At 44.7% G+C, this 14,278-nt stretch overlaps 2 protein-coding genes across 2 annotated transcripts in view; both read right to left on the bottom strand.

The window, feature by feature from the left end:
- Window positions 1-779: 779 nt before the first annotated feature.
- Window positions 780-5,705, bottom strand: LOC146567840 (G protein-coupled receptor 12-like). Its single transcript, XM_085285789.1, has 2 exons — window positions 5,544-5,705; window positions 780-4,715 (listed from the first exon to the last, which is right to left on the bottom strand). The coding sequence occupies exon 2, from the start codon at window positions 4,701-4,703 to the stop codon at window positions 3,675-3,677; it is 1,029 nt and encodes a 342-aa protein (XP_085141915.1). The 5' UTR covers window positions 4,704-4,715; window positions 5,544-5,705; the 3' UTR covers window positions 780-3,674.
- A 1,346-nt stretch (window positions 5,706-7,051) lies between these two features.
- Window positions 7,052-14,278, bottom strand: part of LOC146567839 (ubiquitin carboxyl-terminal hydrolase 12-like) — an 11,724-nt gene continuing 4,497 nt past the window's right edge. The window contains exons 2-9 of the mRNA XM_085285875.1: window positions 13,348-13,428; window positions 13,057-13,270; window positions 11,495-11,730; window positions 11,190-11,266; window positions 10,632-10,715; window positions 10,342-10,539; window positions 7,490-7,568; window positions 7,052-7,398 (exon numbers count right to left, since the gene is read on the bottom strand). Coding sequence (XP_085142001.1) covers window positions 7,297-7,398; window positions 7,490-7,568; window positions 10,342-10,539; window positions 10,632-10,715; window positions 11,190-11,266; window positions 11,495-11,730; window positions 13,057-13,270; window positions 13,348-13,428 — 1,071 coding nt within the window. The 3' untranslated portion in view covers window positions 7,052-7,296. The remainder of the gene's footprint in view (window positions 7,399-7,489; window positions 7,569-10,341; window positions 10,540-10,631; window positions 10,716-11,189; window positions 11,267-11,494; window positions 11,731-13,056; window positions 13,271-13,347; window positions 13,429-14,278) is intronic.

Genomic DNA, 14,278 nt, shown 5'->3' with positions numbered 1-14,278 from the left:
CATTTCTAGTAGATAACGGTATATGGCGTAAGCATGAATTGAGGATATGGTCCGGGAAGGCCACAAAGGGCACTGGCGGTGGCTCCCGAGCCAGGCAGAACCCCATGTACAAATGAGCGACGAATTAATTGAAAAAGAGAGGAGAGGTGGGGCGCAGAAACAAGAACAAACTGCTTGTAGTGGGGCAGTGGGATTCATATATAGACGGAAAACTCTGAAATTCAGGTAAATTATCTCCAATTTATCCTTTGACGTTGACATGTCCAGGGTGTACCCTGGCAGCAGGGTGGGGCCCTCCACAACAGTCTCAGTTTCTCAGGTTTCCCCTTGGGAGCATTAATTGCCCATCCCTACCCTTGAGTGTTTTGATATTTAGCTCTAAATTAGGTCTTCTCCTGCTTAACTAAGCGCCCATTACTGGCAACATTACCCACCAAAAATAACCGCTGTTTAGTACACAACCTTAAGTACTATGACACCGTGAAACCTTTGGGTACATTAACAGGTGCGTCTACAGGTTAGTATTACATCCAACATCACAGTCGTTTGCCTTTCTTGGATACAAAGCCCTTTTTCACATGTTCAACAATGAAAATCTCAACAATACTGTTGGCTGCACACAAGAGATTCACATTCACCAATGAGAGAAAGTCACGTACCACCAAAACATCTCCCATACGCTTACCCAAGCCTTCCTAATCATCCTGTAACCAGCCTTGACAAACTGGTGCATATTGAAGCGAGGAAAGTAAAGTCTTAACTGAATAAAGAGTCCACGTTAACAGCCAAAGTGGAGAAATGTCACTGAAAATATGGTGCAACCTTAACTCATCCTGTAGTTTGACTGGCTTTGGTAGCACCATGCACGGTGGGTATAAAGTCCCTCCTCTTCGGCATGCCTTATTTACAGAAACACACAAGTCGAGAGAGTCGGTTAAACAAGTTGATAAATACTACATTCAGAAAAAGGCTTTACAGCGCGGTTAATATATCAAGACAACATCAGAATCCGAAAGAAGTCAAGCCAGACTGAAGTGGAAAAAAATAGAACTTCTCAATGAATATAACAAAATAGACTTTTCTTCAAAGGTAAAGTAACAAGAGTTTGTGATGGTTTGTGGTGTGCCAGTCTGACCTGTCGGTGCTAATCAAATGACTACAGGGTGCAGTCTGACACTGTGCACAAGTTCACATACAAGGGCTACACTCCAATGCTTGGAAATGCTGTCCTTTAACTTTCCTCACTGATCCCACCTGGTCTGAGGCCAGAAAGATTAATACTGGGAGCCCCACAAATCAGGCTCTCTGAGAGTTGGGGGAAGCAGCAAGAAAGGAAAGAAGAGACATTATCTTTTTATTTGGAAGTAGCCTTTTTTAGCTCATAGGATCATTCAGAGGTCACTTAACGGACACCTGCCTCAACCAGACTAAACTGTTTAACGTAGAGTAAAATATTACTGATAGAGGAGACAGAAGACACCAGCAGGACTAGGATCCCAGTTCATTTAGAGTCCGTTTCACTTTGGCTTGAGGTGCTGGAGCTCCCTCCAGCCACTGCACCCACCTCCTAGTCCCATCTCCTTCCAAGAAGCTCTACAAACACATAACGAGGCCACTTATTTCAGAATTGACAGGAAGACTTACAGCATATTCCTATAAGGTCAGAGGTCAACAGGACTTGATATGTCTCAGACCTACATTATTCCCCCTCTGACCCACACAAGGAGACAGATTCTGGTCTGCTGAGCTGATGGATCACACTCACACACATGCACACACCCAGAGACCATGCAAAACAGTCCCAAATCACACATTTGAGATTACAAAACTCAGGACGGACAGTTCGTATGCTCACAAAAGGCAGAGGCAACAGGAAAAGAAAGTTCACATTTTCACCCCGGTGTGATAAATGATTGAAGACCGATGTAGGGTTGTGGAGAAATGAGGCAGTGGTGTCACTGTGATGAATGAGTAGTTTCATCCTCTTTTTTTTCTTTTCCCTCAGCCATGGGAGTGATTATGTGTCTATCATCCATTTGAAGATGTATCTCTGAAGCATCACTCGTAGTTCGCTGAGCCTGTTCTCTGCAACACATCGCCAAGATGGTACTTGACTCTGTAGGAAGAAGTCGCGGTGGGATGCGGATGTTATTGCTGTCTGAGTATTGCTTCGCGTCTAAAAAATAACTACCAATCACAGGCTAGTTATTGCTGAATAGGAAATAAGGACTTGACGATTTCGAGAAGGTTGCAGACCTGTTTTTAAACCAAAATATTCTGGAGAACTAACTCAGAGCAGCTGAGGAGTGATGTGGAATGATCATTATCAGAGCATCTGAAGCAAAATGCTGAAACAAAAACCTCTCCTGTGACCTTGGTGCAATGATTTTAGCTCTTTCAATGTGAGGTATATTATACATAAACACAATTATTTGGGTCATGGCGACATCAGGAAACCACGGCACATTGCCTGCAGCGACCTGTGTGACCTACCACACTGAACTCGGGAAGAGCAATGAGGGACCTGCATGCAAATTAAACCGGGCCATTACATGCACACCTATTAATGAGGTTGAGGCTCTTCGGGAGGGAAACATGATCAAATAAAATAAACAGTATAATTTTGCTACTCTGGTTCCATTTATTTGATCAGCTGTGTTAATTTCACCACCCATGTTATTCCTCAGCTGTTTTTCTTTTATATGTTTGAAATGTAAATCTCCCCTCAGGAGGTGGAGGAGGAGAGGTATGTAGTCATGTTATTTAATCCAACAGGCCTCTATATGGTTTGATGCCTCCATCCATACTAATAAAAAAATGAAAGAGGGGGCTAATGGGGAAAGTCTCTCAAGTGCTTTGTCTTGGCCTTCAGAGATGCGAGCTGAACTAAAATACCTCCAGAAAGGGTGGAAAAAAGGGATGAGAACATGAGAGAGGGGAGAAAAGAAAGAGGGAGCGGCTTGATTTCTTTCCGTTGAGAACGCAGGGCGCAGATCAGAGAGCTCCGGGTCTATTTATAGCTCTCCGCGGCTGTTTAGCTTTCGACGCACGTTCAGAGTGCAGCAGCAGAGCTGCCGGGTTGCTGCTGCTCCAGACGGGCTTTGCTGTGGAAATGCCTGCGTACTGAGCCGCGGTCGGCTCCCTCCCTCCTTCCTTCTCCGCTCATCACAAACTAATGCGCCGTGAGGTTTTTACACAAACACACACGCAGGCACAAACTAACAATTCCTCCCTGTTGGTGGAAAATAAGCACATGTCCTCAAGTGGTCCGGTTCCGCTTAGTGTATGCATGTCTTATATATACAGCTGCTGCCTTTAACATGTGATGCACTCAGTGCTCTCTGCAGACATGAGGAAGGGTGTGGCATGGGTTGAACGGGAGGAAGTCCCGATAGTGGTCTTTATTGGGGAAGACAGTGAGATACTTTGCCCTGTGGTACGTGTATCAAAGAAAAAAATGCCATCTAGCCATCCATCCATGCATCCATTTGGCTGTGGATGATTAACCAATCTGCGTCTGCCAATGACATCTCCAGGCCAGAGCTCAAGCCACAGCCCTCCACTACTGCCCCGGACCTCCTCTGCTGCTGCTCTCTCTTTGGCACTGGTAAGATCCAGTGAGGAGCAGAGCTGACCCAGGTTGCCTCTCTTTCTTCCCACCTGGGTCTGCTTGGTCAGACATCACTCGGAGTCCGTGCACGGTGGGCCACACTGGTGGGAACACAGCCACAGCACACCAGCCACAGCGCCTTCTGAATCTCCTGGTTCCTGAAGGCATAGATGACCGGGTTTATGACCGAATTGTAGGTGGCAGGCACCAGTGTGGCGTAGGTATAGAGCGGCGGGTACGTGTAGTCAGCGATGAGCGAGTAAACAGTGAATGGCATCCAGCAGGCAGCAAAAGTACCCAGGATGATGGCTAGGGTGGACACGCCCTTTCGGGTTGTGACGTAGTGGGGTGTGGCAGCCAGGAAGTGGTGCTGCAGGGCGATTTGGTGAGCGTGGCGCATCACGATCTTGCAGATCTGGACGTAGAGTTGCAGCATGAGACCGAAGAGCAGCAAGAAGGAGACAGACAGCACGGCGATGTTATTTTTTGTCAGCGGCCGCACCACGCTGCATGTAGCTGCCTCTGCTAGGCAGTTGACCCCTGTGACGGGCAGCAGGCCTAGACAAAGGGACAGGCCCCACAGCAGCACAAGCATGGTGTAGGTGAAGGCCGCTGTCCGCTCTGAGTTGTAGGTGAGGGCGTAATACAATGATAGGTACCGGTCAATAGTGATAGCCAGCAAGCTAAAGACAGAAGCAGAAAATGAGGCCACTATCAAGCCCACAGTCAGCAACTGGGCTGAATCAGAGCGAAGCAAGTAGGCACAGGTGAAGTGCAGTACGAGGCCCAGGCCGGCCAGCAGGTCAGCCAATGCCAGGCTGCCAATCAGCAGGAACATGGGAGCTCTGAGCGCCGGGTTCTGCCAGATCACAAGCACCACCAGAGCATTCTCACAGGCTATCAGAGTCCCAGATGAGCATAGCACAATGTCCCAGGGGTTGACCAGCAGCGGCAGCTGGCTGGGCCGCAGGGAGTCTTCCGGTGGAAGCGTCCCCAGGCTGGTGCTGTTGTCCATTGGTCCACCACCTCCACTGGCCCAAGCTGTGGAATCAGGAGCCAGCCAGCTGGGGGTGACTGGTGGCTCTTCACTCATTGTGCCCCCCGTCTGAAATTGACAAAAACAAATACAGGTCACTCTGATGTTATGCATACTTTGATGGCCAAAAAGAGCACAAGAAGCATCATATAAACCGGGCACAAGTGCCTCTTTTTCTATGTTTTGGGCTTTTTACACGGGAAGACAAAAACAGGGGCTGTTTCATCAGTACTGTCTGCATCGTACATCTCAATCCATGCTGTTAAGACCCAGGGTAACTCATTCCACAGACAGTCAAGGTTATATACAGTGCAGGTGGTGCACAGAACTTTAGGAGCAAATTAGCAAACCCTCACATTACCTCAGTGTTGCTTGAATTAAATAAAAGAAAAATCTGTATTTTTCATTTTCATCCTTTTAAAACAATAAAAGCCTGCGCTGAAGAAATACGCTGCTCCATACGGCTAACTGGTATTTTCCTTTGGGAATTTAACCCGTGACTGCTAAGGAGATTATAACATTTTTTTAATGTGGCAAGAGAAAAAAATCCCAAGAGGATAACATAAAGCAGAGCATGCTTTGCAGAAAAAAATCCCAGGCCAAGACAGCCAAATATCGATAAACTACCAGAGGCGATAGCAGTAAGTTAATTCACAGACAAGTCCCGCTCTCCACAACAGAAGACACCGCACCCGTTATTTCAGGAATTGCTTGTTTCTTCCTCTCATACCATAAGTGCCGTTTTATCCTGTGCACCTTGCATAAGAAACACACTGGCTGCTCCACGTCAGCAAAAGGATGCTGTAGGGGGAGGAAAAAACCACACGCACACACACAGGCGGCATCTTTCCATGCATGTCAAGGATGCTCAATAATGCGCCTCCACACCCAGCCTACCTTGACTCTGTGAGCTGAGACTTCCCGGTCTAAATTGAAGAACGACAGCCTGACATTTCCACGGTATCTCACTGTGGACGGAGACGCAGCTCGGGAGAGGGGAATAAATGGAAGCAGAAAAAGAGCGCGGAGCGGCTCAGCCGTTAACGGCGCATCGCTGTGGACTGCGGCTGTGCAGGGAGCAGCGAGCGGAGCAGCGGCGGAAGAGATGAAGAGGAGGTGTGAGTGCGAGGGGGGTGGAGGGGTGATGAAGGAGGAGGAGTCCCAAATGGGCCAGATTGCCAGAGACCGGCTAAACTCAGTTAAAGAGCTAAATGTGTCTAGTCCGTGGCGTCTCAAGGACAAAGACAGGTGTGAAGCGCGCGTACAGGTGTCTGCGCTCTAGTACGGCACGGTTCGCTTTTTCTGACACGATTTCCGTGCAAAGAGCACACATATGATAGTGCAACACTGGATCCTAATCTCATGAGGTTTGATCACCTGATCTGCAGGGTTTTGTTAGTTTCTATGACCCCTACCCGGCTTTTTTCTCCTTTTTGCTACCCGAGTCGTTTCACGCGTGAAGGTGCTGGATGCAGAGGCTCGGTTTCCTCCCGCGACGCCCTGCTATTCTGGTCCCGTCTGCGCTATTAACAGCTACCCAGATGTGTGTCACCCAACCTCCTCCCGTTCCCGCTGTCCTCCATCTTCTTTGTCACATCCCCTTGCACCTCTGCCTCAGAGACACCTCGTGTGAAGTGAATCGGGTGGGGAGGTGAATACACCTGACTACACTTAACTGACCATGCAGGGGGTAACAACGGCTGTGCGCGTTTCTTTAAAGGCACCTGTCTTTTTGGGCCTGAATGGATTAAAAATAGCTCCTGTTGTAGCGGGAAAGCTGGAATACCAAGTAACACCACTAAGGGGCGATGTTGAGTCCCCCATATGAGTCATCAGTGTGCACCTGTGGGACTCGAAAAAGGGAGCACACCCAGCCTCATTCTTACTGGCTTTATTTCTTTTTCTTTAAAACAGAAAATGATCGCTTCACAACAGGCCTTTTTTCAAGCAAACCCTCACATTAAGCTTGCCAACACCTACAAAACGGTATCAAAAGTGCACCATAGTGTTAATACGTCTTCTCAAGGTCTAACATTTTCCTATGATAATTTTATCTTCTTGTAATATTTATACAAATACCATTCTGTACACTGTAGAAATACACAGCCTGGTGTGTCCTCTATGTGGGACACCCACCCACTCCCCCCAACAATTGATCTTCCTTTACATCCATGATCCTCTCTCAGTACGTTCCAGGTCACAATGTGGGGGGTGAAGACACCAGGCCAATGTTACATCATATGAATTATTAAATACCCATTCAACCCACACCCAAAGCAAAAACTAAAACGCCACTCATACAACCAACAAACATCTGTACAACCCTCATTCAAAGTCTTTTTCTTTTTTTAAAAACAATCTTGACACAGTTTGCATTCAGTATCGTCTTATTGTCCGAGCAGCAGCAGCGGATCATGGGCGGGGGGCTGTGGAAGGGGCAGGAAGGACGGGGTCAGGCTGGTACGTATGGGGAATTTCCACAGCTGAGCTGCACTGCCGAGTGTGTAAAAAGCACAGGTATGGATTACAGCTGTGCAGACAGGTATGACACCGTGCAGGCTGCTGTGGTGCGTTTAAAGTCTGCCGCCGTCCACGGAGAGGAAACAGAGCATTTCTCTTGGGTTATGCAGTAACACACAAGGATCCAAATTTAGTCTCTGGACTGATAAAAGAGGATGTAGCCCGACTCAGAGTTCTTGGAGATTTCAGAAGTGAGACCGTAGAATTCTTCTATGGCCTGTGCATCGATTTTCTGTGGAACAGAAATGGAGAATGATTTTCTTTAGAAATAGAGGCTTACAGTGAACTCTAAATCACACAAACACACAAATAAACTCGCTCACCTCTACAATATCGTCATCAAACAGCAACCAGAAGTCGTGACTTTTCACAATGGCAATGTAGTGACCCCTGTTTGGACCACTGAAGAGAAATAAAACAGCACATTAGCTCAGCAAAGTCACTTTTAACCATTAAGCCTGACAGGAGATTTATATTTCGGTGTTAAAACTACACCCTAATCTGACATCCAACTCCCTGGAAATGTAACAAAACCTCGTGATTAGCCTGTTCGGTACTGTTAATTCTTCCTGTGCATTTCCAGCTACTTTTCCACTGCAGTTTTTGAATGAATCAGTAAGAATAACAATCATCCCCTCAATATGAGGACAGAGACGTCAGCAAACTGATGGAGGGAGATTTGCCAAAACGACTCGAGTTTTTTCCCCCAACAAGCACTTACTCAGGTCCACTCAGTTTGAGCCATTTTCCCCATTATGACTGAGTACCACTTTAATATGGGTGGGGCTGTCATAGAAAGGTGGCCCGAAAGCCCAATGACATAATTTGTATGCAACACAAACCCAAGAGAACAATGGAGGACATCGAGGCTATGGCGTACATCTACCACTTACATACGTTAGTTACATTGTATACTCTGCAAAGATTCACTGCACAAGTCTAAAATCAACAGTGACCATCTCAACGTGGAGGTTTGTAATAATACAACAGATTCAGTAGCATGCGAGAGAAAGGGTAAGAAATGACTTCTACATTACCAATTTATAAGCACTAATGGATTAAAACACTCTGTATATAAAACACTCAATATAAATCAACACTCTTCACTTGAAGTGAGTCATCTGCATTTGTTTGGTTTTCAGACACTTCTCTACTGCTAAGTGCCAAGACGGGTACAATCAAAGCTTTAACTATTAATTATGAAAATGTTAACACGACTGCAAGCAAGTCTGGTAAGTACAACAATATGCCAGGAAGCGCCTCAAGCCCTTTTTTGTATAAAACTGAAATCGAAAGCAGTTATTAATTCTGTCTAACTCGACTAACCTCAGCTTCACCTGTGCAGCTTTGATGTAACACTTTCTATTCTTATGATGCAATAAGCCTGACGAAATGATAGGAAAGGGTTAGAAAACATATCATAATTTGATGTTTCTTAATGTTGCCGAGTTTAAGCAGGCAAGCTTAACGATGCAAGCTTTGAATCATCATTATGAGACCAGTTATTAAAAGTGTCAGCCTGATTGTTATTGTTTAGGTCTCCTTTGTGCCTCTGAAACAGCTGTGACCTGTCAGAGAGCGGACATTGGAGTACACAGTGTCCTGTGGGTTGTGAGGCCAAGATTTATCACATTGAGGGTTAGAGTTTCCCAGGAATACTCTGGGTATAGGTACATCGCAGCTACCAGAGCTGATGGAGCATTTCAGAAGTGGCTCCCCGTGTTGCATCTTTCAAAAACGGTACGGGGTCCGTTTTTTATGTTAGCTGTGTCACAGAGCAAGTGATGAGGACAAGAAATCAGAGAATCCACACACCCACTGTATTCCTGGTTTTAGTCTGTTAGTTAGTTTTTGTGGTAAGGAGGGCACGCTGACTTGCTGGGGGAAGACTCTTGGTGTACCTTGTTTCTGGTCTTTGACAAAGTTTCGGTGAGCATAATGCATAAAAGTAAAATCTAGCAACTAATGTGCTGAAATCTGAAAAGTGGGATAGAGCCTGGGGCTTCCATTACAGAGAATGATTGGCAGACTATGTGGCTGATGCAGTTGCTTCTACCAACTCAGGTTCCTGGAAAGTTTTGCAGTAAAAGCCTGTTAAGATATTTTATGACCCCTAAATATAAGTATGTCCAGACAGGTGGAAAAACAAGTGGCGGATGTGCAGTGAACAGCTGGCAGACCACTACCATATATTTTAGAGTTGCTGTTTATTTTGCTTTTCTGGGAAGAGATAAAGGGCAATATAAACTGTACTTGGAAGACAGATGTTTTTTTTTTTTTTTGGTACGGTTCATCTCTGTAACATCATGAGCAGTTCACCTGTCAAAGGTAAACACTGAAGTATTTCACTTGCACCCAGTAAGAAGGCAATAAGGAGTAGAAAAGTGAACCCCCAATTAAGAATGACTTGATAGTGTCATTCTTCATTCTCAATAGTGAGTAATGTTCATTAAATGGAAATATTTACTTTCTCTTTACATTTACGGACTAACCAATTTACAAAAAATTGAGAGAAATTGATGCATGATATAATTGTCGGTTTTATTTCTGTGACTAATCAGCGGCTTTAGCCTTGACCATCAATGTCATGCTACGAATTCATCCCTGGAATTTAGTTCGACAGGAGACAGAAAAACTCAAGTGTAATCTATTATTCCTAAAACAGCTGTGGAAAACTGGACTCTGTTTCAGCATCCACTTGCTGAAAAGCAGTGAAACACCTTGAATAAACACTGACAGACTAACTCCCAGTGACACTGGGTCAAAGGCAGTACAGACATAAAGGAGAACACAGCTGAGCATTGATGGAAACTTAAATGAGCTAAACTTTGTCATATCTACTTTATCTACCTCATTTCCACTTCTACAGCCAGATTAGAATCAGCAGTTAACCTACTAACATGCACGCCTTTGGACCATGGGAGGAAACCGGAGTAGCTAGAAGAAAGGTAGTAACACATAGCAAGCTAACACCACAGGCGCCTCAGGAAGGTTCAAACTAAGGTAACTGTGCTAACCACTGCACCACCCATGCACAAGAGTCTACATGTTGCCCTATGAGATTCAGATGTAATGCAACTTTACTCTTGAGCCTACGGGTTCAAATGTATTTTATTATTAAAACAAAGAATTAAGTGTTTATCTCTCTATACCGGTTATGTGTTCACATACACACCTCCCACAATGCACCACCACGGCGACCAAGTCATACAGCCTCTCAGGATTGGTGGCGTCCCCGGAGGTGTTGAAGAGGCGGAGTTCCAGGGGGAAGACGACGCGATAGGACAGCTTGGTGTAGCGTTGCAGCTGCTCCATGTATTTAAAGCGCTTCAGGTGCAGAGCTAGGATCATCGGCAGCTTCTTTACACGCATCCTACATTAAAAGAACAATGACGAGTGCAACGCTGGATATAAATGTCCAACCACAAACAAAATCATACATTAAAAATGAACCTATACACTGACCTCTTGTGTGCCTCCTGCTTGCTTCTACATTCTTCACAGTAGTATTTGTACTCACTGCACAGTGTCTCTGTGTTACTAAAACCTCTGAGAGGAATCAAAAGAGAAAATCGGTCAATTTTAACTCCACATTTAAAAATACAACAAAATGCAGGGTGTGACTCACTTCCAGTTAATAACAGGCCTTTTTGCAGGAGCTATTCTGACATGAAATGGCCGGTAACAAAAATGTTAATAATAACTTCAGTCTGACTTAAGTGGGCTTCAACAAGATGTGTTAGGAAAGATCTAAAATGGTTGCAGTTACTTGATCTTTTCAATCGAAAGACAGTGAAAATGATCCATTTCAGTTTCCAGGAGCCCAGCCTGTTGTCTCCAGATGGCTTTGTTTTGTCTAACCAACAGTCCAAAACCCAAAGAAACGAAGTGTAAGAAGAAAACAGGCAGCAAATGCTATCTTTTAAGAGCCTGGAACCATCAAATAGGTGTCATTTTTCACAATCGTTGCACGGAGCTACTAATCCTGTTCCTTCAATTGCTGATGCAGCAGTGTTGCTTTACCTGAGGCAGTGTGTGATGGAGGTATTCTGTTCTACATCAACAGAGAGGTCCAGAAAATCCTCATCTTTGCTGCTTATCTGAAAAACAAAAAACAAAAAGACTTGTAAAGGTTAGAATAACTGTTAAACTACACGGTCAGGTCTTAGGTTTTAATTCCTTAAGTTAAACAATGTTTGCACAAAAACTAAGCTCTGTGGTGCCACTGCAGCTTTATCCTTGCAAGCATATTGAACAAATCTGTTTAGCAACCGTCTTGTTAAGATGATATGACACCTTATGTGTCAGAATGAAGTGAAGAATCTCACCGTTTCACAGGTGAGGCAGCGCGTCTCATTGGTCAGAGTGCCTTGGAAGATCTCATGGACCCAAGTGGGGGCAGGTGTGGCATTGCTGTTGTTGTTCTGCGAGTCCAAAGTGCCATTGGCCAGGCGGCCGTTTGTCTTCTCCTGCTTCCTCTCTTCTTGAAGCAGATCAGCAATAGTATTCAGCAGGTAGTTTAGGAACTCGTGAGCATCCTGCTGCATGTAGTTGTCAAAGAGCTCTGAGGAATAAAAATCGCAACAAAAAGCAGCATTTTTAGCGTTTCTCCAAGTTCAGAAGCAACAACAACAACAACAACAACAACAGGATGTCTTGCTGTCAGGGTTGGGCGGTATAAACGGTATATTGTTTTGGTCGAAAGCATTGCAGCTACAAACAACATCATCTGCAAATTATGCCGGGCGGCAGTAATAGCAAAGAGAAGCACTTTTGGAATATGGGGAAAGCCAAAACCTGAGCTTCCTCCACTTTCAACATTAATGTTGAATTCTCTCGCAGCTGCTCTATTCCCATGTTGGTGCAGTATATTAATGACTAACCTCTTATTGTGGATGGATGGATTATCTCAGTTGTTCTCCTGACTGAAGTTTGGTCCGTTTTTAGGATCCTGCCATGTGATTGCATTTGTCCCTAACCACCAGAAACTCTCACGTTAACTTTCATCGAGTGGAAAAAAGTTAGCGTTCATCCTCGAGCTTCACTGTGCTAATGTTATGCTAACGTAGCTGTGTAGCTAGCGATCACGTAGCACAACATTATATACCAGCTAGTCCAACTTCAGTCACTGCTGTTTAGTTTTCTGTCTTCATTTATGTTGGAAGTGATAGCAGAGCTGTACGTTTGAATTTTTTCAGACATCTCTCAGTCAGAACATGCTATATCATGTTTAGGTGGAAACTAGCCAGCTAACTTTCTGTTAACTTCTAACTCTGTTAAATGTAATAAATTCTGTTTTCATGGATGCCTGGATGTTAAACTTAATTGTTACACCTGGTAAAGCAGCAACGCTGATCATTTTATTAAAGATGAAAGAATTTAGACAGTTTGTAACTCTCAGTGATGCCGCAGTGTTCCTTTGACTTTGGGACCTGAAGCAGACGGAGTTTTGGACCCAGATTACTCTGCAAGGCTCCTGACTACGTAGCTGTAATGCTCTGGCAGTCCATCAAACGGTGCAGCTTCATAGCTTACCAAAGTCGTACTAAAACATTTTTTGACAGATTTCTGTGCACCTTTACTACATAAAATCTGTTCGAGGTCAGTAAGCACAACCACAATTCATACATAAAGCACACTGTCAATTTTTGAGAAAATTAAAGGATTTTAAGTGTGCCTTATAGTTTGTAAAATACGTTATACAGAAGGAAAGAATATATCGCAATATATATCGTTACCGCACATGCTTCAAATTATACTGTGATATGGATTTTAGGCCATATCGCCCAGCCCTACTTGCTGTCTCTGCAGGTCAGCAAATTATAGTTTCACTCTCTGCAATGTCTTTTTTTGTTCCACCAATCTCCCTGTCTGGATCAGTTCCTCTCACCATTCTCTTTGCGCAGTCGTGTGATAAACTTCTTGGGTGGTATGACTCCCACTTTCCTTTTCTGATTGGCAATGCTGTGAAACAGATCAGCCAGACAGGTAAGCAGGTTCTCCTTCCGTCGAGGCTGACTCCGGTACGCCAAGATCTTCTCCCGAAAAGGCCGGCAGAAGTACAGAGCCTGCAGCACTGAGTTGCAATAGCAAGTGTTTCCAAACTACAAACAAGAGGAAAACCCAATGTGAGCACTTGTCAGGTACAGATGCAACACAGGTAGTGTTACTGCTCACTTACATTGACCAGACCAAAGTAGTGCTCATTGACTGGAAACTGCTCAGATCCAATCTCTTTCTCCAGAGCAGAGGCATTGGCGCCCTGTAAACACAGCAGACAGACAAATATTTTACTGTCCTCAAACAAGACAGATAATTTTCTTCAACACTGCATCCGAATCCCAATGCAAATCCTGTCTTAGCTTCACATTTTCAAGGTCATGTATGCTGCTATAAATGGAAAAAAAACAGTGGGTGCTTAAAGCTCCAAGACCAGCTTTTTTCATATTAAACCTTTTTTTGCCAGGAGTCATAATTCCTTAACTGTTCTTAGACACAACTCAAGTCAACACGAGAAGCAAAACTGATCAAAACTGCATGTTTCAGAACAGAAAACGTTCAATTTCAAAGGTTTCTGAAGTTTACGATGACTCGGTGGCTGCATATGTATCCCTTTGGTATTATTTAGTACGGGTGAAAGGCTAGGACGCGCCGTGCAGACAGCAACAAACTGTGCAGAGTAGATCTGGACCTGGAATGGGTCCACAACTGCGCAGCTAATGTTAAACAATGTCGTCATTGCCCGCGTTAATATTATCTGGCAGATTCCCACGACAACTTGTCTGTTCTCCTCATTGTTTTCCCGTCACATACCGCAGATTAATCCTCGGAAGTCACCCATTATCCAGCTGTGTTTCAGTTGCTGGCAAGCAGAAACACTGGTTTAGCTTTAGTTACCTTCACGTTAGCTAGTTAGCTGTAAATCACAGGTGCAGCAGGTGCACTGTCACCGGGGAAGCTGTGAGAAATGTTAACCAAATAAGTCGTCAAGCTATGAGTAATAAAGCAGCAAGCATTCCCGTGTGCCCGTCAACTGTCGTTAACAAAAAGCGGGGAGCGGAGAAGGCGGTGGGTGGCTGCTTGCTTGGCTGGGCTATAGACGAAAAACTGCT

This window comes from Mchenga conophoros, linkage group LG9 (genome assembly GCF_057382185.1).
Source record: "Mchenga conophoros isolate Kocher_MC1m ecotype Shallow Benthic linkage group LG9, M_conophoros_male_GT1.1, whole genome shotgun sequence".
In the NCBI taxonomy this organism is placed as follows: domain Eukaryota; kingdom Metazoa; phylum Chordata; class Actinopteri; order Cichliformes; family Cichlidae; genus Mchenga; species Mchenga conophoros.
This window is presented reverse-complemented; position numbering and strand designations above follow the sequence as displayed.